This window comes from Canis lupus, chromosome 4, assembly GCF_003254725.2.
Source record: "Canis lupus dingo isolate Sandy chromosome 4, ASM325472v2, whole genome shotgun sequence".
NCBI lineage: Eukaryota > Metazoa > Chordata > Mammalia > Carnivora > Canidae > Canis > Canis lupus.
The window spans coordinates 57,891,099-57,916,247 of NC_064246.1; the positions used below are offsets into that span (position 1 = coordinate 57,891,099).

General features: G+C 44.4%; 1 protein-coding gene and 1 long non-coding RNA gene across 2 annotated transcripts in view; one reads left to right on the forward strand and one right to left on the reverse strand.

Moving 5' to 3' along the window:
• Positions 1 to 25,149, forward strand: part of GLRA1 (glycine receptor alpha 1) — an 85,574-nt gene that overhangs the window by 17,571 nt on the left and 42,854 nt on the right. The window contains exons 2-3 of the mRNA XM_025435078.3: positions 17,753 to 17,880; positions 23,662 to 23,729. Coding sequence (XP_025290863.1) covers positions 17,753 to 17,880; positions 23,662 to 23,729 — 196 coding nt within the window. The remainder of the gene's footprint in view (positions 1 to 17,752; positions 17,881 to 23,661; positions 23,730 to 25,149) is intronic.
• Positions 1,080 to 24,676, reverse strand: LOC112651772 (uncharacterized). The gene is made up of 5 exons (XR_003131028.3): positions 23,184 to 24,676; positions 21,154 to 21,311; positions 6,149 to 6,253; positions 5,738 to 5,808; positions 1,080 to 1,574 (listed from the first exon to the last, which is right to left on the reverse strand). It is a non-coding gene; the product is annotated as an uncharacterized LOC112651772 (long non-coding RNA).

Genomic DNA, 25,149 nt, shown 5'->3' on the forward strand with positions numbered 1-25,149 from the left:
GGGCAGGGGAGGGCCAGGGCAGATGTCTGAAGAACAGGACCCTGAAGCAGCCCAGGGAGGCAAATGGGAGGGGGGGTGCCTGGTTCTTGGGTCTAGGAAGGAGGGCAGCCCCTCCTCCTCTGGGCCTGACAATGGACAACAATGATTAGCATATTCCCAGGTTCTGAGGGATGTCCCCGGGAAGCAACTAGAGAGTGTGCCCAAAGGAGCTAGAGCTGCAACATTATCACATCGTGCCTGCAAGGATGCAATCCTGGGAACCACCAAACAGAGAAAATCCCAGGCTACCAAGAGATCTTTCAAGGTCATCTTCTCCAACCTCCTGCCTCTAAGCATCCCTTCCCTAAGAGCCCTGTGCCAAAGGAGTTAGCACAGAGGGACACTCAGTCCTATTCTCCAGTTTGCAGAGCTGTCTGAGCCACCCCAGGCCTTGAGGCCCTTGAGGACAAAGACGTGAGCACCTCCGATTGATTGAATACACCCTTAATGCACAGGGCAGGGTGCTGGGCACACAGTGGGCTCGCCAATAATTGATCAGTAGGTGATAGGTTCTATTCTCTCTCCCAATAATATCTATTCTGTTGCTCAACATTTCAGTCTAAACATTCTTCCTTTTGTTTATTCCACTGCCCCTGTTTCAAAGTCCAACCTGTCATTTGCCTAAGAGGGCAGAACCTGGCAGAGCCCAGCCTCTATAGAAGTGAGGTAGAGTACGGACTCTGCAGGTGACGGGCCAAATCTGGAATTGACCCAAGGGAAGAAGTGAGTAGACAGCGTCACTACATAAACGCAGGTGCAAAGAAAAAGATCTTGGATAACTGTTCACTTAACATAACAATGAGCAACTTCTGTATACCAGGTTCTTGTCTAAGCAATTTATCTGAATTTTTTACTCTTCCTAACAATCCTACAGTTAGAATTAAGTATTCCTAGCTTACAGAAGAAGAAACTGAGGCTCAGAAATGTTAAGCAACTTTCAAGGTCATAAAGTAAGTAGTAAAGTCACAATTTTAGTCCACTCTTTTTTTGTTTTAAGATTTTATTCATTTACTCATGAGAGACACAGAGAGAGGCAGAGACATAGGCAGAGGGAAAAACAGGCTCCATGCAGGGAGCCCAACACCAGACTCAATTCAGGGACTCCAGGATCACGCCCTGGGCCAAAGGCTGTATGAGCCACCCACGTGCCCCATCTAGTCCACTTTTTAACCGGTTCATCCTTACAGCCCATTGCTCAGTTCAGCCTATCCGTGAATACTTATGGTGACAAGAAACATGCCACCTCCTGATGCTGCTGCCTCTTCCATTACTGGGTGGCCCTAATGGTCAATACAGTCTTCCCTCACATGTATCAGGCAGCCACCTGCCTCCATCTCTGAAAGTCCCACCTGCCTTCCCTGGCCGCCTGAAACAGGACAGGGGGCTGTAAAAGGTATCTGGGCTACGGACTCAGAAAAATCTGGTTCTATTCCTACCTACCACCTCCCAGTCATGTCACTCTCAACCAAGTCACTTCCGCCATCTGTGCCTCGGTCTCTTCATCCGTGCAACAGGAACACAAATATGCATGACGTCTAGTGTTTGGGAGAAGAAAAAAGACATAATGCTTGCAAAGGGCTTAACTCAGTGCCTGGCAAACAGTAAATATTCAAGAACATTATTTTATTGAGTCCCTCTTCCCCATGACAACCCAACAGAGATTTATAAAAAAAAGATCTCTCTGCCTAAATCTTCTCTGAGCCTAACACCCACAGAGTCTTTAATTATTCCTTACAGGTCAATTTCAAGTTTGTTTACCAGCCCAGTTGTTCCTTTTTGGGCCTGTTCCAACCTGCTAATGCCCTTCTTAAAATGCAAGGCCTACAATGGAATATAATAAATTAGCCAAGATTGGAAGCGCAGCCCACATCCCTTATTTCCTGCCATACCTGCCTCTTTTAGTCTTTATATTTTTTTGAAGTTCTTCAGGATTATCAGGTGTAACCTAGACTGGGCATAAAATTTTAGCAAAGAATGTTTGAATCTTCAAGAAAATTTAAGTTTTATTTGTAATAATGGCTAACACACCAAGTGGTGTGCTATGTGTCTAGCACCACATCTGCATCTGACACACATTTTCTCCTTCACCCCAACAGTCCTAGGAATACACTATTACTCTCCTTTTTCTGATAAAGAAATAGATTTAAAGAGGTTAGATGACTTGCCCAAGATCACATAACTATGTGGCAGATTTGAGTCCACCATGCCATCCTATCTCTCATATCAAGCATTTATGGACTGCTTATCGTATCTAAGTACTTTCAGGGATAAAAGAAAAAATTGGGTATGATACAGGCAGAAGACATAGGCAGGGGCAATTTAATATTTAAAAAAAAGAAATGGGGACTCCTGGGTGGCTGAGCAGTTGAGTGTCTGCCTTCAGCTCAGGGCGTGATCCCGGTTCAGGGATCGAGTCCCACATCGGGCTCCCCACAGGGAGCCTGCTTCTCCCTCTGCCTGTGTCTCTGCCTCTCTCTGTGTCTCTCATGAATAAATAAATGAAATCTTAAAAAAAAAAAAAAAGAAACGCATTGCACCTACAACATTGAACTTCTGAACTATGCTGTCACAAAGGTCTCTCCTTCTCCCTTCTAGTACACTCCAATGCCTAGGGCTTCTTGGTAATATGAGTTAATGAAGAAAAAGGAAAAAGATAGAAGTGGTCATCTCTCTTCTTTTAACTTTCAGTGCCTCACCATTTCCTTCAACCCTTGCCCCTAGCAGACTCTACCTTATAAAGAGTCTCATTTTCAATGAGGAGCCTGCTGGTTGTGGGGTTGGGGGAGATGGAAACTCCTTTACACTGGTGTCATTTTTTTGCCTTAGAAATAGTCATACTCCTTGACTCAGCAATTTTGCTTCTAGGACACAAACAGAGGTTTGTGACCAAGGGAAGTTATTTTGCTTCTAGGACATGAACACAGGTTTGTGACCAAGGGGAGTTTTCATAGCAACATTTACAATAGCTAAAAATTGAAAATAATACAAATGCCCATCAGTAGAGGGATAGCTAAGTGAATGCTAATAACGCCACACACTGGCATAGGCTGTCATTTATAATCGTGTTTCTAAAGGTTTAATAACAAGAGAAAAATGCTTATTTAGAATCTTCAGTTAAAAAAAAAAAAAGCAGGAAACAAAACCGATTAGAATCTGTAGAGGAAAAAAGAAAACCCAGAAGAAATTTACTAATATGGTAACAGTAGATATCTAGATAATGAGATTTCCAGGTGGTTTGTTTTTTTTGTTTTTTGTTTTTGTTTTTGTTTTTGCAATTTGTGTTTTTCCAATGTACATTTATTGTTTTAATCATCAGAGGAAAATGTTATTTTTTAAAGGGTTGAAAGAATCTGGTCTGAGGGCAGCCAGCCAGCTTGTGAAAAACGGTTTTTGCCACTGGACAGTTTCCATCTGTGCAGCAGCAATTACTACTCTGTTACCATCAGATCATCTTAATCCTATTGATTGAAATGCCAAAGTAATACTATTAATTTACTACTTAACAGATAAATTACTAAGAGCATGGGAGAAGGATCCCCAGAGAGTGCTCCTTTAGGTGTGACAGTGGGTGGTCCTTGAACATTCAAGCACAAAGCACAGGAAGCCTCTAGAAATTCATCTATTTATCCCTCATCATAGAGCCTAGATCAACCGACTTTCTCTGAATCAATAAAAATTGTATTGGACATTCACAATGTGCCAAGTACCAAAATAAGCACTATGAAAGAATTACTTATTCTTTACAATAATCCTAGGAGCAACAACTACCATTACCCCTATTTTACACATGCAGAAACAAAGACAGGATGGGTCACTTGTCCCAAGGCCACACAGCTAGTAGACAGCAGAGCGTGAGCATGATGGCAGAGTCCATGGAACATTCCCGTTTCAGTTCAGAAGGGAGTTCTTACTTGGGTAGCACCTTATGTTTTCAACATGTTTTCAAATAGTAATTTAGAAGTTAGGACAGAAGGTATCTATACTCGATGGATGAGGAAACTGATGCTTAAAGATGATGAAGGGCTGGCTCGACATCACACAAGAAAGGAAGGGGGGAGGGGTCAAAGCCAGGATTTCTGACTCTACATCCACTGCTTGTCCCATCCCCTGGGCTACTTCTCCTCACAGTCTCTGAGACCTACAGCAAGAAGCAGGAGGCAGGGACGCCTGGGTGGCTCAGTGGTTGAGCATTTGCCTTTGGCTCAGATGGTGATCCCGGGGTCCTGAAGTCCCATATCAGGTTCACCAAAGGGAGCCTGCTTCTCCCTCTGCTTTTATCTCTGCTTCTCTGTGTGTCTCTCATGAATAAATAGATAAAATCTTAATAATAAAAAAAAAGCAGGAGGCAATGGAATCTACCCCCCTGCAAGGTCCCCCCACGATTTACAAAGAGGTGACCTTGCTGGAGGATCCTGCAGGGTAGAAAGGAAAGAAACTCCAAAAGGAAAAGACAAATTCAGCAGAGACCCTTGCGTTCCTGCAGCCATTAGCCTCCTTCATCCTCAGTCCAGGAAGGGGCACCTGGTCTTTCCTTCATCATCCATCTATCTTCTTTTCCCCTCACTGGGTCCCACGGGTTTCATGGACATGTCTTCTCCTGAATTCTCCTCAGTCAATGTTTCTTACAGAAGCTTATACTGAACCATAGAGGAGTGGAAACTCAACACAAAGCATATTCCAGTTGAGCGAGCTGTTTTAGCACATGTGAACAGCTGCTGCAAAACTTAGGCCAAAATCCTACCTCAGTTAGTCATGTATCAATTCTACCATCAGAGCACCTTGGTTATTAGGTCATTTAAGCTCTCCACACCCTCGTTTCCTCGTCTGAAAAATGAAGGAGAAACTGGTACCTACTTCATTAGAGTTGCTGGATAGATTAGAAAACCTGTATGGAAAAGTTCTTGGCTCTGTACGTGACACCCAGAAACTGTTCAAGCATTGATGGCATCTGCTATTTATTGCTAGCTAACCTCTGAGTCAGTTTCCTTCTCTATGAGATAGAGATGATCATCCCTACTGATTTTGTAAAACTGTAACATACGGTCATTAACTTACAGCAGGTGCTCGATAACTGTCTTTTTTTTTTTTTTTTAATGTACAAGATGACCAAGTCCTATAATTCTATGACTCCTCTTCCTCTGTCTTCCCCAAGACTTTGGAACCTGCTGAGTGAGACAAAGAAGTTCCACCCCACTGAGCAGAGCTGCAGCTCCCTGTCTTAGAGGATTCAGGGGAATGAACAAGGGCTCTTTAGAGAAGTATTAGAGCCCTGGAGCTTCTGGAAAACTCCGTATTTACATACAAATCCCCACTTCAACTAAACCCTCTCCACTCACAGTGAAGTGTTCTCTTTCTGAAGACCAGTCACTCAGTTGATTAAAGGCAGCTTCAGACTTGAATCCAACTTGCTCTTTCTACAATTTAAAGTCATTCTTCCTCAGAGCCCAGCGAAGATTGTTTATTTTCTCAACATCATCCTTTGAAATCAGTCTCCTGGATGCTTGAGGGCCACACACATCCAAGCTCCACTCATGAAAACCTCTATTTTCTCTGGGATAAATAGCCCCTTTTTTGTTGAAGCATTTCCTATGGCTTCATTGCAGCATGGCTTATTTTCCACTACAGGCCTGAACTAGTATAGACTTTGAAGGAAACAGTGATGTTTTTTTCTAATAGGCCCAGATATTCGAGCACTTACGTGTCTTCATGAAGGACTTCCTCTTTCAGTTTGGGAGTTCGTGCAAACTCAGGGCTGGGGCATATTTACTACTGATAAAGTTAAGAGAAAAGTTTGTCAGGTCTGGTGTACCTGGAAAAGTTATTTAACCTTTTTGAACCTCAGTTTCCTCATCAGTAAAATGGGAGTAATGAACCCCAACCCATAGGATTATATTAGGGACTAAATATTGAAAATAAAGCTCTTAGTGTAATCCCTGGTACTTTATAACTACTCAACATGGGCCAGCTGTTATTATTACGTTATTCATATTTTGTTTAATAACCTAGTAAAATGCCTGACTTACGGTAGGCACTGCATAAATAGCTTGAGATAAATAAGTAAACAGATGAAGTAATAAATTAATGCTATCTCAAATGAGAGGATGATTACCTTCAAGTGCCTAGTGAATGAAAAAGGCTGACTGCCCTCTGAAAGGAAGAGCTTGTTCCCACTGTATCTGTAAAAGCACGGGACGTTTGGCCATTCAAACAACACCTGTAGTGGTAAAGGCAGGTTGTATTTAAAGATGAGTGAACTGAGATGGAAAAAAATTAAATGAAAGTCAAGTTAATGACAGAGATATTCTGAGAAACAATTTAATGAATAGCCAAGAAGGTTTCACCCATCCCCTTCCAGTCTTTTGGGAATGGCAAATAGTCAGGATGCCCAGACCACATCTGGAGATCCTAGTCACATTATGGCTCTGCTACCCAAGATCCTGAGCAGATCTCTCAACCTTCCAGTGGAGGCTCAATGTCATCACCAGTATACGGAGATGCTGTCACGGGCATGCAGTGACATATATGGAAGTGCCATATACATGGAAAGCATTATTTGTATGAGAGTGATCCATCATATTGTTCTCAACCCATACTTCCTGATTCCCAGAATTCTAGGAATTCCCATCGGTCATTCTGAGAGTCATGCAAACATTTTATCATGAACCACAGTGGCTCTTCAGAGGGATTTTGCAATCACTACCACTTGGAAGAGTCAGCAGAGTGTAATAGTTAATAGTGTGGGCTTTAGAGGCTAGGTCCCTTATAAGCTATACAACCTTGGCCACATTTTTGAAAATGCAAGCATCAGCTTCCTCATCTGTAAAATTAAGTAATGATGTCTTCTTCATAGGATTGTTGAGAAGATTAAATATAGTGACACAGGGATCCCTAGGTGGTGCAGCGGTTTGGCGCCTGCCTTTGGCCCAGGGCGCGATCCTGGAGACCCAGGATCGAATCCCACATCGGGCTCCCGGTGCATGGAGCCTGCTTCTCCCTCTGCCTATGTCTCTGCCTCTCTCTCTCTCTCTCTCTCTCTCTCTGTGACTATCATAAATAAATAAAAAATAAAAATTTAAAAATAAATAAATACAGTGACACATGTAAAGTACCCAGCACATAATAAGTGCTAAGTGAATGGGAGCTATCACTACCATGAGCTAATATCATGAATTTATCTGTTTTTATCCTTTTATTATTTCTTCTCAATATTTACACTCCCAGGTCTTAGCAACCTCAAATGACCAAACCCTGCTTGGTGCAATTTTTCCTCCCAAAACTTTTTGTCCAGAAGCCCTGAGCTCCATTCTCTGCAAAGACATATTTTTCCAGTGAGATTTATCTGATTAAAAAGAAAGCTGCATCAAAGGTAATGAGAGCCATTTGCTCTCCTGTCCAGCTCGTGGGATGCATGCTGATTATGCAGGGCCTGCTAAGAGCTTTGACTCTGGCACAGCAAACCCCATTGGCCTGTTCTTTAGCACTCAGGTCTCTGAAGGATCCCCCTGGATTCTTCATACTATAATTCATGGGAGAGTTGGGGTGGGGGGCTATTTGATACCCACAGGCTTAAGCCAAGTGTTCTTTTGCCATGGAACCAGATTGCAGAATGACACAGATGGTCAGAGGCATGGGAAAATTGACCCAAGTGAGACATATAGGGACAGTCAGTGAGATGGTTGTTGTAGAACTGACAATGTGAGATGGTTGTTGTAAGGGAGGTGGGTGGGGGGTGGGGGTGACTGGGTGATGGGCACTGAGGGCTTCACTTGATGGGATGAGCACTGGGTGTTATGCTATATGTTGGCAAATTGAACTTCAATTTAAAAATATGTAAAAAAATTATATACCTATTAAAAAATAAAAAATAAATAAATTAAAACCAAAAAAATTGTATGTGGGGAGAAATGTGAGGTTTATGCACAGACCTGGGTTTGACCTAGGCCACTGGCCTGAGTCAACCCATGGGAGGGTTGTGGATGCTCTCAAAAGAAAAGGATGGCTTCTCCTATTTTCCTGCCTTGGATTTTCCCAGAGGACATCAAGCATTTTCCTCAGAGATTGACTAAAGGTATCAGAGCCAGAATTTGGGTCATTTTTACTCTAGTCAAATCACATCACTGAGGCCCAGTTATCTGCACAGCTAAATTCTGCTTCCCCTGGGATACCAGGTGCTTCTTACCCATTTAACAAACATCTATTGAGCCCTGACCATATGCCAGGCTCTGTGCTTCATGGAAACCATACTTATTAAGAGCCTGGAAAGAAACTTGCAAACACCATTCTTTCAGGGTCTTGCCTATAGGGCCCCTCGATTGCCCCCAATCCTGAAGAAAAGGAAGGCTATAGAGTGGAAGGTTGATCTTGAACCAGAAAACACAAAGGGCTGCTGTCATTCCAGCCTGGAGACCAACATGTGGAGGACAAGAAGAGGGGCTAGAGGAGGGAAAATTTAGATGTCATTTAAGCAAATGTGGTGTCCACAGCTAGATCACCGGGCACATCTTAAGCCTTCATTGACTTACTTGTAAAATAGGATAGACATCTTACCACTTGGGCTATTGGCAGGATAAAATGAGATAAAAGATATCATGCCATTTGTTGCCACCAAACAAGAAAAATAAAAACACAGCTTTTGGGAAATAAAATGAGAGGCTGTGGGAAGTACAGACTCCCTCTCCTGCGGGATTTGATTACCTACAGGAAATTCTACCCTAGATGGACTGGGTTTGAGGCTCTGTGATGCCATAGCTGGGCTAGGACTAGGGTGAGGCAAGCAAGGCACCCAGGATACCAAATTTAAAGAGGGGCTCACTCTTGGGCCCCATGGTTGGCATGTCCAAAACCCTGAGAGCGAGTATCTCCTTCAATTTCCCAAGAAGCCTCCTCCCCTTGCCCTACTGCTGGCCTGTTTCGTGGAGATACATGAAATAAAGCAGAAGAGTTTGTAGATAGAAGGTTATCCAGAGCAACAGACCAGAAACAATGATAAGGTAAATGAAAGATCCCTAGAGATTCCTACTTCCCTAGGGGCAGAGGGAAAACCAGATGTAGTCTCAAGGTTCCTTCCAGCTCAAGGATCCAAGATTTGATCTTTCTTCACAACAGAATTGTATTCAAATACTTGTGCTTTCTGATACAGATAAGGTTTTCTTATAGGAAGCAGATATAGCTGGGGGAGGTGGGGTAGGATGGGGGAAAGAAGTGTTTTTCCATAAGTCCCTGGAGGGAACTGGACTCTGAGCAAGCCAACTGTGACATTCTGCTCCCAGGGATGCTTAGCAGATCATGAAGCGAGAGTAATAAGATGTCAGGCACTCCCTGGCCAGCCTAAGCCCCTCACTGCAATCAAATAAAATTGGAATTGCACAGCTGGCCATGAAAAGCCAGATGTTGACCTAAGGATGCAACCCAGGCCAAGCTGAGGGAGACCAGCAGGGGCCACCCTGCACAACAACCCCCAGGTTCCTGGCAGTCAGAGCCAGGGACGGGAAACTGGTCCAGTCCATAAGGCCAGAGAGTGCCAGCCACCCCTCTTCCCAGGAGTCTAGGATATGGAGCGCTCCCCAGTACCTCTTCCCATTCCTTTCCCCAGGACAGCCTGCAGGCAGAAGAAAGCTTTCTCCCCCAAATGCACAACGTGGACAATGGCAAACATTGGTTCTCTCTGAAAGTGCAGAGGCTAAAATTAATAAAACTCAGGAAAATTCTCTGATTCATGTCCCCACCACCCCCTAAACACCGCCTGTCTTCTCTGAACCACCATAGCAGTCCAATTATGTCACCTAAGCTGGGTGGCAGCCTCTGATATTTGTTAATGTACCTAATCTGTTCTACCTGCAACAGAGGGCAACAAGGGGGCAAAGGCCATTCATCAACAAATGATTATTGATTGCCACCACATGCCAAGCACTGAATGAGACAGACACAAACTCTGCCCACCTGAGGGGCTTTTTCTATAAGGCAGTGACATGTTCATCTGCATCTCCCCCATCACGCTTTATACATATAGGGGGTGCTTCATCCATCAGAAGGATCACAGGATTTCACAGCAAGAGGGCCTGCAAAACTGAGACGACCTAGCACTCCACAATCTAGTCCCTTGACAGACTGATGATCCAGCTACCTTCCCTGCTGGGTCAAGCCCCAGAGCTGCTCTCCAAGCAGCCACCACCTTGAATGGAGTGGACACTCGACACAAAACATTCATCGTACCCAATCTAATGCCAATCTGCCACTCACAGACGACGAGGCTGTGGGCCACCTATGAGAAAGATTTAGCCCGAGACCACACAGAAAGTTAGAGATAGGGCAGCTCCAGTGGCACAGCGGTTTAGCACTGCCTGCAGCCCAGGGCGTGATCCTGGAGACCCTGGATGAGTCCCACATCGAGCTCCCTGCATGGAGCCTGCTTCTCCCTCTGCCTGTGTCTCTGCCTCTCTCTCTCTCTCTCTCTTTCTCTCTCTCTCTCTCTCTCTCTGAATAAATAAATAAAATACTTTTAAAAAAAAGAAAGAAAGAAAGAAAGTTAGAGATAGATCGATGGCTATACCCACAGTGACGTTCAAAACTGTGTTGTGAGTAAACGCCCGTGGAAGCACAGAGCACACTTTCAAACAACATTTGACTAGATTTCCAGGTACTTTCTGCACAGAATAAATACTGGCTCATTGGATAATGTCCCTTCCAAGGCAAAGCATGGCTAGATATTCCAGCCCACTTCAGAGGATAAGTTGCCTAGAAGCCAAATTGGACACCCCTCATTTGCAGTTGTTTTTGAAGGGCCCATTTCTCAAGCTTGGCCAAACCACATAGTTCAGTACAACCAGGAAGAGCAGAGAAACCAGGATGGCTTATTTTTAATGTAAAGGGATTAGGGGACAGGCAATCTTCCCTTAACTGTTAGATCCACCATAAGGACACAGACCAGTGGGGGGCCAATCTCTACTACTCCCAACCACAGAGACTCAATGTGTTTCATCCTTACCTCTTATCATTGTCTTCTCTCTCTCTCTCTCTCCCTCTCTCTCTCTCTGTCTCTCTCACTTCCACCCCTTTCTTCTCTCCCTCATACACACTAAATTTCTTTCACTTCTAGACTGTACACATGCTGTTCCTTCTACTGAAAACACTCCTCCTCCCCTCTTTCTTCCAGGCCAACTCCACACCCAACCTGCAAGCTCTACTGTAAAATTGGCTTTTTCCTCAAAGTCCCCTGGGAAGCCCCCACCCTCCCACTATGTGCAGTCAAGTGCTCGTCCCCTGTCCTCACTGAGCCCCTTGAGTATAGCACTGGCCACAGCTCAGGCACCTTCACATCTGCACACTCTGCTCCCCACTCCACCTCCCCTCCCTTCTCAGCCTGCACCTGCAGCTTCTCCTGCAGTGTGCCTGCCTCTCCTTTGGCTACCCTCTGCCCCTTAGTCTCTCCTCTGAACCTCACTTTATCCTTCCTTCCCCTTTCCCATCCTTGACCTCCTGACTTCTCTACTGGTGTTGAACCAAGGAGATGCAATATGTCGGGAGGATGCCCTCTGCCAACCCAGAATGGTTCTTGGTGGTGCGGTGTCATGCAGGGTATAATTGAAAACTGTTTCTCCCCAGTATTGTTGCCAAGCCCAGTTCATCTGAAATTCGGATGGACAGCTCCATATTGATTCCCTATTTCCAATTGATGTTGCAACAGGAGAATGAGAAGCTGAGCATTGATCTGGCCTTTCTTGCAACAAATCCCTGGAAAATGAGTTGTTCCATTGGAGAGAAATCTCGAGACTGGGTTGGGAAAAACCAAGTCACAAACATGCTCACATTCCCCCAAAAGAGTCCAGACAAATTTAGATGTCCAGATGAGATGTGTGAAAAAGAAAAAAAATAATAAAGGAATATTACAGACTAATAAAATGACAGTCTAGGGCCAGAAGGACTCCTTGAGATTATTCTAACCCCCTTATTTTATAGCTTGGGAAACTGAAAGCCATAAAGGGAAAGTCACACAGCTCTCACTTCACTATGTCACCCTGCCTCCATCCCCTCACCCTTGGCTGGGAAACCCACTCCTGGATTTTTCCATGGTCTCTTACATTAGGAGTCAAAACTGAGGGGCTTTAGTACCAAAGTCTCCCAGCATGACAAATCTCCTAACTAAAAGGTGACAGAGAGTTTAGCACTCTGTCCAGTCTGTGCGGCTTTTGCCACAAAGCCTTCTCGGCGAGGCACAGAACACTTGGTCCCTGAAGCTCTCACGGTCTTTCTGAAATTACTATGAATCAATTTGTTTCAATCGAGTCTGATTCACTGCATTACAGTGCAGTAATCCCTGAAACAATTTGCATCATTTCCAAATACTTTCATAGGGTCAGCAAATCCGAACAATCAAATGTTTCCCTTCTCAGATTCATCCCCAGCTTCTCTGTTCAGTGTAGCTCACAGTCTAAGGCCAACGTTCAAGTTCACCAGAGGTAGTGGTTCTAACGCCGGGACACCTGCACCCTGATGTTTCTAGCAGCAATGTCCACAATAGCCAAACTGTGGAAGGAGCCTCGGTGTCCAACGAAAGATGAATGGATAAAGATGTGGTCTATGTATACAATGGAATATGACTCAGCCATTAGAAACGACAAATACCCACCATTTGCTTCGACGTGGATGGAACTGGAGGGTATTATGCTGAGTGAAATAAGTCAATCGGAGAAGGACAAACATTATATGGTCTCATTCATTTGGGGAATATAAATAATAGTGAAAGGGAGTAGAGGGGAAGGGAGACGAAATGGGTAGGAAATATCAGAAAGGGAGACAGAACATGAAGACTCCTAACTCTGGGAAACGAACTAGGGGTGGTGGAAGGGGAGGAGGGCGGGGGGTGGGGGTGAATGGGTGACGGGCACTGAGGGGGGCACTTGACGGGATGAGCACTGGGTGTTATTCTGTATGTTGGCAAATTGAACACCAATAAAAAATAAATTTATTATTTAAATAAATAAAATAAAATAAAATAAAATAAAATAGGTAGTGGTTCTAAAAGTACACCAAGGGTTCCTGATGTGTATTTACTTTGCACACAAGCACAGAGCACAGGCTGACTATAGGGGGCCCTTGAACTAATTCTGTGCAAAATGTACTTTCTAAATATAGACAGAAATGTACAATGATTATCCAGTGGAGGGGCATGGCTACTTTGACATTCAAATGGAGCCTTTGTATTTGAAAAAGAATTAGAGAAATTTTGGTGTAGGGCAAAAAGAGATGGGGGATGGCTGGGGGTGGTTCACCCACAGTATCAGTGAATTACTATTGTATATTTGTCTTTTGGTTCTTCTCGTTATCTCAAGAAGAGTCTCAGTCACGTGTTAATATGTCTCCAAACTTTTGTGATACCTCCTGGTCTTCCCCTGGTATTCCCGGCAGGCTTTGCGTTCTGAATGTTGGTGATCAACCACGTGTTGATTTTTAGACTTCTTTAGTAGAATTTTAGACTTCTCTTTTTGTTTTGTTTTCACTACTTTCATTATTGGGGTTACGTCTATTATGGCAAATAATAGTGCTTTTTCATTTTTAAGTAGTGAAATACCAAGTTCAGTGTTTAAAAATAGTTTGGGGGTACCTGGGTGTCTCAAGGGGTGATGCATCTACCTTTGGCTCAGGTTGTGATCCCAGGGTCCTGGGATCGAGCCCAGTGTCAGGCTCCCTGCTCAGCGGGGAGCCTGCTTCTCCCCTCTCCTACTCCCCCTGCTTGTGCTCAATCAATCTCTCTCTCTCTGTACAATACATAAATAAAATCTTTTAAAAATAAAAAGAGTAAGTTTGAAAGAAGTGAGGCAATTTAAGGAAACATTGTAACTGACTAGGAGAGGTGGTGCAGAAACAAGGCCAAAAATGTGAAAGGGATATCCAAAAACCCACTGGTATGTGATATGTGGGGAAGTTGGGACTAGCAAATCTCAGAATTTCAAAGAATTCTGCTGTGAATCACTTGACGAAACAGATCATGTGGTGACCCACAACTCTTTCTTCTCCACCTTACAGTGTGGTGAGTGCAGTTGTTCCAGAATTGGTGGAAGTCAGACTCATGTTCTGATGTTCCTGAATGTAACAGATAGTAGCAAGAGCAGCTATGTTATTGATACTCTTGGCAATTTACAAGGCTTTCCCATACATTGTAGCTTTTGGATGAAGCAACCCTTAACAGTTTGATTTCTAAACCCTTCTGTCGGGATCCCTGGGTGGTGTAGTGGTTTGGTGCCTGCCTTTGGCCCAGGGTGTGATCCTGGAGACCTGGGATCAAATCCCACATCAGGCTCCAGGTGCATGGAGCCTGCTTCTCCCTATGTCTCTGCCTCTCTCTCTCCCTCTATATGACTATCATAAATAAATTTAAAAAAAAAATTAAAACCTTCTGTCCTTAAAGTGCCCTGTGACTTGAGGCCAGTTACTTAACCTCTCAGAGTCTCCATGCCCTCAAGTTCAGCTCCCCCTGCCAGGGCTTGCAGTGAGTCAGTGGCCAGGTGCTGCATACAGGAGCGCTAGGGTGACCAGAGGACTCCTCAGCTTGGGGGAGGATTCAGGTATTAAACGGCACATTTTGCTAATAGCAAGTGGTAGGGGATAATTTGGGGCAAATTCATTCTCTCACTGTACAGCATAATAGGATTCAGGCTTATGAAAGAGGCCTAAGGGCTAAGAGATGGCTGGTGCTCCAGTAGCTGCTGGGAGGGAGTACTATGTTCCCAAATCTTATTATCTGAGAGAAGCGGCTGCAGAGAGAACAGGAACTTATGAAAGCTTCATAACCCCACTCCTAGAAAGGTTCTAGAAGTGAATTATAGCAGCAGAAAAGTCATAAATCACCAGTTGCATGCCTGTGGTCACTTTTTTTCACACCAGAGCCACAGAGCAGCCATGAGTCTGGTGCTGAATGGGGAAAAGGCTGGGACTGTGAGCCATGGAAGGTATCTGGCAAGACTTCCCAGCCATGTGGAGTCTATGGTGCCACTGACAGCAGCAGTGAGACCAGAAAGAAGACCCCAGACTGGCTCTGAACTGCTTCACACACACACACACACACACACACACACACACACACACACAGCAAGGCAAGAGCAAGACAATGTATTACATGCCCACTATGTTCCAAGAACCGTCCTCGGTTACATCAATTACTGCTTGCGTAAAACTAATTTGACCTAGGAGGCAACTCAAGTTCAGAGAGGTTGTGTAACTTCCCCAAGGTCACACAGCTTATAAATAAGTGAGACAAGATAAATTCCAATCATCTGTTCTTTCCACTCTTTTTGTGCTTTCTTATATTACCTCTCACAGTTCATTTTGGAAACACATATATGCACTACACATACCACATATATACATCCACACAAGCGTTCCATATATTCATACCTTATAGCTCATATATATATCCACCCCACATATACACACACAAATGCCACACTTAACAACGCACTTTCACATGAACATAGGTATTCACGTTTGCACACGTGTATCTATGTAACACAATCCACTGTACATCCACAAACACCTCACATCCCAATCCCCACACACATCCATACATGTCTACCCACTTGTACACATGACACCAACTCACAAACATCCAGAGTCACACACAAAAGAAAAAAAAAAAAAAACAGGAAAATGCATTTGTCCTTCATCCTGTCAGTCAAAACGAGCTCTTTAGTATATGGGTAAGGGATCTTCAGGTGACATAACATGAGTGTCTGAATAATCCTGAAATGCCTTCTGAACCTGCACAGGAATACCAGATTGCTTTCAGTATTCTTCATTACTGGAAATAATAGCATAATTACTTTAAAATTGTTAGTCCATACATGAATATTTATGAATACCCTCCTAACCAGAATATTTGTTTAATTAAAGTAGCATAGTATTCATTCATTCATTCACTGTGCAATCACTGAGCACCAATTATGTTTGAGATACGTGATAGATATAGCAGGAGATTAAAAGAACAAATAAACAATAAATGAAAACACCATGATTGGGCAGCCCGGGTGGCTCGGTGGTTGAGCGTCTGCCTTTGGCCCAGGGCCTGATCCTGGAGACCCAGGATGGAGTCCCACATTGGGCTCCCTGCATGGAGCCTGTTTCTCCCTCTGTCTGTGTCTCTGCCTCTCTCTCTCTCTCTCTCATGAATGAATAAATAGATTTTTAAAATCTTAAAAAAAAAAAACCACCATGATTCCTGGTCTTCAAATGCAAACACAAGTAACTATATTACAAGGTAGCACAGTCCAGGACCTGGTGAATGAGGGGATGAGAGGAAAAGGCGACAAGGAGACAAGATGGCTCTGGAGCTTGTAGACCTAGCCAGTGGACAGACGCTGGTGCTGTCTGGGGAAGTGTGCTCTGGAGGAGCTGGTTCAGAGAGGAAGCTATGGCATTCAGTTTGGGAGATGAATTTGAGGCACAGGACGTCTAGATAGACATGCCCTGCAGGTGTTTGCACAGGAGGAAAGGGGGCTTCCTGAGCAGCCAGGCAGAGATACAGATTTGAAAGTCATCCATTAAAGGTGATCACTTAAACCATTACAGCTGTGAGATCAGAAACAAACCAAGGTGAAGAACAAGAGAGGTTGAGTGCATATCCTTGGGGAACACAATGTCCTACTTGGCTAGGTGACAGAAGTTCCCATCTTATGCAACACACACACACACACGTGTGTGTGTGTATGCGCACACACTCATCCCTCTATGCATGCACATCCTTCAACTTACCAGCTGCTGACAGCACCACACCCCAGGGTTGCACTTGATCCAGCTATCTCCTGGTACAATTTCAGGACTGGGAAAGCTCAGTTGCCCAAAGAACCTGAATGATTGTTCTTTCACCCTTCAGCTTTCAATCTTGACTACTTTAGAAATCTATCCACCTTTGAGATTGTGGCAGGGGGACAGCCACTGTCCTTAGACTCAGTAATTCATGCTATGGCATGAATGAGGACCCGAAACCACAGTGTCACGTGGGAGTGGGGGATGGGGGTTGGTGACAGAAACAGTGTGAAGCACTCCAGCAGCCTTGAATCCCCCAATCCTGATACACTGAGGCAGACTGATTTACTCTGGGACCTACATTGTTCTCTTCCACTAACTATACCTCAATTTTCCCAACTGAGCATTTTCTAAAGTATATGTTTCATGAGATGGTAGTCCCATAAGTATAGGCCTCTAAGCTTGTTAAAGCTTCTGAGAAGACTCGAGGTAAAGATGCCTGATTAAATTTCTGTTCCCCAATGCATTTGACTTGGGCAACATTTTTTTTTAATTAGTGACTGATTCTGAAGAGAAACTTTGGGGAAAGGCTGAACTATTAGATCTCTAAGATTCTCTCTAGATGTGCTATTCCCCAGACCCATGACAGTGCAGTCACTCAAAACACGGGGCTAGGCCTCGGGGGAAGTTGACCCTTCAATCTCCTCCCAGGTAGGCCCAGCAGCCGAGTATGATTGCACAAAACCCCAGAGATGCAACCTAAAGAGGCAGCAGCTTCTCCACAGCATGAGACAGGCAGCTGCCTGACAGGATTCCATGTTGGCTGATGTCTGGCCAAATAATTTAACCTGGCCTTTCCTCATTAAGGACCCACATTTCCTAGGCTGAGAACACTCTGGTGGTTCTTGGATCTGGGCAAGGCTGGGATATGATCACAAGGCCATCATTAACCCTCTGCTTTCCTCTCTTTTCTTAGCCTTGCTGCTTCCAAGGAGGCTGAAGCTGCCCGCTCTGCACCCAAGCCCATGTCACCCTCGGATTTCCTGGATAAGCTAATGGGGAGAACCTCTGGATATGATGCCAGGATCAGGCCTAACTTCAAAGGTAGAGAAAACTTTCCTTCCAGATTCTCAGGGATCTGCTTTCCTAAATTACAGAAGCAAACAGCATGGTATTGTACGCAGATGGCAAACACATGGTATGACTCCGACTCTTTCCCAGATGCAGACATTGTTCTGTCTTCTCCCCACCAAGCCCAAACAAAGCTTCAGAGAACCCAGCTCAACAGTACCTCTGGCTGCCAGGAGTTAGTATGTGAATGAAAACCTATTTGCTCCCTCTGGTGTAATAGACAGACAAATATGGAATATGGAGAAAGGGGTTCATGTTTTGCTTCAGGTGCAAACGTATACTCTGAACTTTGATAAGCCTCTTCCTTTCTCTGGGCCTCAGTTCCTCATCTCTGCAGTGATAGAGTTGGATGTATCTGTGGGTTATAAACTATGCTTCAGGGATCCCTGGGTGGCACAGCGGTTTGGCTCCTGCCTTTGGCCCAGGGCGCGATCCTGGAGACCTGGGATCGAATCCCACATCGGGCTTCCGGTGCATGGAGCCTGCTTCTCCCTCTGCCTATGTCTCTGCCTCTCTCTTTCTCTCTCTGTGACTATCATAAATAAATAAAAATTTAAAAAATAAAAATAAATAAAAATAAATAAACTATGCTTCATGGAGTTCTCAGGTTTCCACCATGTGCCCAAAAAAGGGACACAGGGAATAATGAGCAAGCCCACCCTCACTTTTCCTCCAAGCAGTTTACTGTTATTTGTTTTAGAGAAGAAACTTCCAACTAAAATTCATCTGCTGAAAGTTCCCAAGGATTAGTATATAATTTTGAAATAGTCCAGTCTAGGGGCTCCTAGGTGGCTCAGTCGGTTAAGCATCTGCCTTTGGCTCAGGTCATGATCCCAGGACCCTGGAATCCAGCCCTGCCTTGGGTTCCCTACTCAGCAGGAAGTCTCCCTCTCCCTCTGCTGCTCCTGCTGTTTGCACATGTGCACTCATGCTCTCACTCTCTCTTTCTGTCAAATAAATAAGTAAAGATCTTTAAAAAAAAGGGGGGGAGGGGTCTGGTCTAAATCAGAGTCACAATTTCAAATGGCTCCAGGGATAACAAGTAAGGTGAGCCCAAAGTGAGGCCAAAGGGAGTTGTAGCCACTATGGAGAAACAGAGGTACAGTCTCCTCCTCGAAAGGGCACAGCCTCTCCTTAGCCCCAGGCCACAGTTACCCTACAGGAATTAGGGCCTCATGTTTCCTAATCATCCAGTACTCTAAGAAGAGCCAGAAATCAAGATTTAGGCAAAATTTCCTGATTCCTAAAACATGTGAATTCAAAAAAAAACATGTTTGTGAGCCAGATATGCCCTGTGGGTGACCAATTTACACATCCTCACCAGCGTGCTCTAAGAAGCTTCTTTCAGCTCTGAAGGGCTCTACGAGACCCTGACGTCTGCTACCAGAGGAGACAGGTTCCCTTCGTCATGTCTGTGGATACCCAAAGAAGTTGCAGCAATCCCAAACTGCCAAGCAGAGTTCTATAGGTACGATTGTAAGGAGCTCCCTGGGACCCCAAGCTCTCTGACCTTCCTTCCAGTACCCCTTTAAAATCTTATTTCAAGGATCAACTGCCAGCCTCCTAATCAATTCTTGATTCCAGATGCCCTTCCTCACTGTTCCTTTCGGCTCAAGTCCAAGACCAAACAAGGGATGTGACAGCTAGTGACAGCTTCCTAATATTTGCTTACCTGGCTCCCCCTTCTCCAAGTACCCTTCTCAGAGTGCTCTGCAAATGGAAAGTGCTCTGTGAAATGCATAGGGGTTGGTTTTTTGGGGCCCACCTCCCACTGCTCTCTACCTCTAGGCTCCTCTGACCCCTTCTCCCTGGGCCCTATCTCCCAGCATCCTTAGCATGACCATGGTTCCCTCAAGAACAGGTAAATCATGACCAGTGTTCCTGCCATAGTGCCTGAGACCATGCCTGTCACCAGGGTCACAACCTCAAACACCCAGAGGGATCATGTATGGCACATGAGTGAAGCGGGACCGGGATAAGAAAAAAACAGAAAGCACAGGCTCATCTAAGGGCAGCCACTTGTCAGGTGCTAAGGTAGCTGCCAGGTAGGAATACAGGCCCTGGGCAGCAGACCTTCCGAGATAAGACTTGAGGGTTTTCTAGGAAGTCTTCCAAGTTGGCAGCTAAATGACACCTTTTAGAAACTCCATTGGCCAAACATGGTCAAGAACAATGACCAACCAGGTTGCCTCCAGTGCTGCCTTCAGTTTTCCCGAATTCCAGCTCACCACGCCCCCTGGTGGGCTCTCTCGGAACCCCATCCGGAGTGTCCAACTCTCCTGAGAGAGGAATCCCGTTCGTTGCATGTGTACCATACAGCGTTCATGTATTAGTTAGTTATCCTTTGTGCATAGCACTGTACTTGGCACATAGATGGCCCTCAGGAATCCTTTCAAAAACAAATGAATGAACGAAGGAACCAAAATATATGCAAAGGCATAGGGCAGTTAAGTGACTTTCCCAAGAGATGCCATCTAGATTAGGGATTTTCACTCAGCTACATTTACTCAATTCTTGGTATAATGCTAGTGATTTGTTGATTTGTTTATTCATTCATTAATTTATTTACTTGTTAATTTGCTTAGCAATGGACAGTTTTAAGAAATAAAATTTTGCTCAGACTATAAAATTATTGAATCAGGGCTCTTCTCCTCCCTATCCCCATCTGGGAGCCTTCCTTTGAACATCTGGTCCCCAAATCTACAGCACTAGATAATGTCTTAGTCACTTCCCAAACCTGCAGTGTCTCTACTCCCTTCAGTCTCCTCTAAGTCAGGCCCTGAGCAAGGTAAATCTTCTAGGACACCCCCCCCCCCCTCCACCCTACCCTCTAAAACTGGGAAGCAAGGTTTCACCACTCTGCCTTGTGGTAAGAGGTGAAACATTGGCATGAAGGTTCTTCTGCCCCTGAGTCCCAAGGTCCTTTTACACTTCCACTCAAGGCACAAATAAGACTTCCAAAAGCCACAGAGCTTACAAACACAGAGTTCCTGAAAAGGCCATGCACATAAGGCCTCTGTAACCCTAACACAAGAGGAAGAGGTCTGCATTGTTTGGAAACTCCACAGAGTGATTAATCACCCAGCAGTTTCCTTCAAACACCAGAAATCTTGCCTGCTCTTGACTCTCCTGAAGATCAGGATGGCAGGGAACAGCAAGCTCAGTCTGCAGAACACAGTGGCAATGCAAATCAGAATACGGAAGTAAAGCATGCTAACACTGGAGTCCAGTCCTCCCACCACTGACCTGATAGCGTGACCCGAAGTACATCACTTGACATATCTGGGCCTTTGTTTCTGCATCTGCAGAAGGATCCAGTAGGGCTTCAGACCTTCTAGCTCTGATAGTCTGTATCTTCTTTAAGACTTTGTATAGGATAATGGCTCCCAGGATTGGGGCACAGCCTAATACAAACACATACACAAAAGCAAAATTAAACTTTAATATTTAATGAAATATATACATTATCCTGCTGCCAAAGGCGGCCGGATTGTAATTTTCTCGAGGATAATTTAATTTCAGATTTATATCAATGAACCGCACCTCCCCATGGGGTCCCTTTGGCTGGCGCCCTCTCACACACATAAATCAGGATCTAATTTATATGGGAGTCACAGCACCAGATGCTTGCAGGGCCTGGGTGGGAACTCTGAGTGCGTCATTTCAAGGCACTGGCAGTAACTCTTTGGGGCATCTTAATGGTATGAGACTGAATGAAAAGAAAAGCCTGGGTCTGAGTCTAAATGAGGGGAAAAATTTAATGGGTCTTTGTTTAGGTGGAAGTGACAAGGAGGCTGATTTTCACTCAGCATAAGGGAAATGTTTTAGCAGACAGAAGTATCCAACTATGGAAAGAGCTACTCAAGACAAAATGAGTTCCCCATCACTGGGGTGTTCAGCCTTGAATGGGCAGCTGGTGCCACTACAACAGTGGTTCCTAAACTTGGCTGTGTGTGAGAATCACCCGGGTAGCTCATTAAACAATACATTCTGGGCTAATTTCCGGAGATCTGGGTTCACTGGGTCTGGGGTTGGGCCAAGGAATCTGCAGTTTAAATTATGCCCCAGGTTATTCTACTACAGACAGTACTTTGGGAAGAAATTGATAAGGTGACCTTTAAGAAACCTTCCAGCCCTGAAATACTGTAACCACGTAATTCACATGGATAACTTCCATACGGGAATTCCAAACCAAAGGAGCTCAAAGTGTCTACCAAGATCATGCACTACTCTCCCAGACTTATGGGGAAATTGTAACCCAGAAACAGGAAGTAAGACGCACCTAAATAAAATAGCCAATGAGTATTGAAAACCCAGGGAGCCTGGCACAACCTTGGAGGGAAAACTTGGATCCTACCTTAAAACTGAGTCCCTTCCTCCACACCAAGATTTCTGAAAAGAAGGAAACTGACTGAGTTTGGGTAAAATGTTTGGGCTACTTTTTTAAAGAGGTAACAGAAGACACAAAGACATCTGCTCCCTTCTTTCCACTGTCAGAAAACTTGGGTGTGAGTCCTGGCTCTACCACATGCTTGATAAATAAGCCCAAGTAAGTTATTAAAACTCTCTGCTCCATAGCAGGGACAGTAATTTTGCCATGGCTCACTCAGGACCTCATGGGGATTAACAAAAAAGCAGACCTGAAAAATTCACAGATTGCCCATTGCAATCTTCATGTGAAGGATGATGAGCTATTTATTATCCAAGTCTTACCTGCCTTCAAGGTCAGCTCAAGGTTTATCACCTTCATGAGGTCTTTCCTAATGCCTTGTTCCCCAGAACCTCTCTTATACCTAAACTCCTCCTGCTTATAGCAATCTATCCCATGGTCTCACATTTCTCTGTGGATATTTTATCTCAGCCCCCTTGTCAGTTCATGTAGAAGCCCAGTGCTTAAAATCCTGGAGTCCGCCACTCTGTGACCTTGAACATGCCCCTTCATTTCTCTGAATCTCTTTCCTCCAAGTACAACCAGCTTTGGAATTAGAGAAATCTGAACTCAAACTCTGGCTTAACCATATGCTGGCTGTGTGGCTTCTCTGATCCTGTTTCTTCACCTGCAAAGTGGAGGTAATAACCATGTCCTCTTCTGGAGTTGTTGAGAGGATATAGAGATGGTATCGAGAACACTCTTAGCACAGCACAGTATAAAATGAAAAGATTGACAGAGGCCCCCTAACAATGGGATCCCAAAGACAAATGTTCCTTCATTTCTTTCCTAACCTTTGCAGTAGAATTTAAAAAGTTTGTCTGAAATGTATTTAATAAAGACTTACGGACTTCCCCCAAGGTTCCCTCTGGATTCTTCAGCTGGTAATTCCCATCAACGCCCTTTCAGGCAATCTCTTGGTTCATAAGTTCAAGGCAAGGAACTTGCTGTTCCTTGCGATTCCCAAGATGGCCTCCAAATGTTGGAGCCGTAAATACATTTCAGCCACAAATTAGAAGGCAGCCGATGGGGTTTGGAGAAGGGATTTCAACCATATGGCAGGATGATGAATCATCCTGTGTTAATGAAAGTACATCTCAGTTCAGCCTCTGGTGTTCTGTACCTGATGCTCACTTGGGGACCAGGGAATCTGGCATAGTGATGTGGCTGGGAGTCCCTGCTGCTCAGGGTTGGTGTGGAGGGCAAGCAAGGGTCTCCTCTGCCAAGAGGAATCCATCCCTGAAGTCACTGTTCTGGGAATGGGTCCTATCCTGTGGGTTTCTTCTGGGCCATGGAGCTAAGCAGGAATCTCTCTTGATTGGCAGGTCCCCCGGTGAATGTGAGCTGCAACATTTTCATCAACAGCTTTGGTTCCATTGCTGAGACAACTATGGTGAGTGAATCAAAATATGGGCTGCTATTTCCTGCTGAGGACATCTCTCTCCCAGAAATATGTACGCTCTGCATGGAGTTTCCCCAAGAAGGTGGGGAATCTGGTGTTTTTTCAGATCTCCAGTACATACCATGCGACTTAGGCATTTTTGCTCTCCTATTCAATGTTTGGGGTGAAGACATACACCTGCAAATTCTCAAAGAGCCAGCAGGGCTAGCACACGCCAAACACCCAGGATGCAGAAACAAAATTATAGGGTTGCCTGGGTGGCTCAGGGTGTGATCCTGGAGTCCTGGGATCTAGTCCCACATCAAGCCCCTTGTAAGGGAGCCTGCTTCTCCATCCGCCTATGTCTCTGCCTCTCTGTGTGTGTCTCTCATGAAAAAATAAAATCTTAAAAAAAAAAAAAAGAAAATGTAAAGAGCTGCATGTAAGTTTACAATTCAACTATGCAATAGCAGAAGACTGCTTACAGAAGCCGCAGTGGGTCTTTTGGGTTGATTCAACTCTTCTCTCAGCTTTTGTGTATATTTCAAAATTCGCATAGTAAAAAGTTTAAAATAAACCAGCTATACTGGAAAAAAAGACTAGAAGGAAAAATACCAAAATATTAATAGCAGTTATCCCTGGCTTGCAGACTTATGGATAATTTTTAATTTTCTTCTTTCAGTCTTTCCCTATTTTTTGAATTTCTGCAAGGAGCAAATGATACATTTGTGATTATAAATAGATGCAATGATACTTTAAAATTTTTCCCAATCCTTGAAAACAAAACAAAACAAAAGTCAATTGTACTTGCTTTGAAGGGAGTGATCTAGCTCATGAGAAAACAATTTAAGCAGCCTAAAGTCATCTCTTTATGAGCCAAATGAGAGCAGCCAGCTAATCATCAAGTCCTATAGACAGATGTTACTGCCAGGAAATCCTCTAAACTACCCATTTCTAGAGATGCCTGGGTGGCTCAGCAGTTGAGCGTCTGCCTTCAGCTCAGGATGTGATCCCGGGATCTGAGATCGAGTCTCACATCAAGCTCCCTGCATGAAGCTTCTTCCTCTGCCTGTCTCTGTCTCTCTCTCTCTCTCTGTCTGTCTGTCTCTCTCGAATGAATAAATAAATAAATAAAAATCTTAAAAAAAAAAAAAAGCAAAAACAGCTACCCATTTCTAGACATCCCTTGCCCCTGGCTAGTTCAGGCTTCCATGGGGCTTATTCACATTACTGCAAAAGAGCCTTAACTCTCATCTTGCTCCACTACTATCCTTCTTTCTCACAGGCTGGTCTTTCTAAAATACAGATCTAACCCCACCATCATCCAGCTTCTACACCTCCCTGGTGGCTCCCCCTCAGCTTCACCATTAAGCCCCAATTCCTTTGAAAAGCTTAGAAGGTCCTCCGTGATTCTGCCCTGCTTCAACTCTTC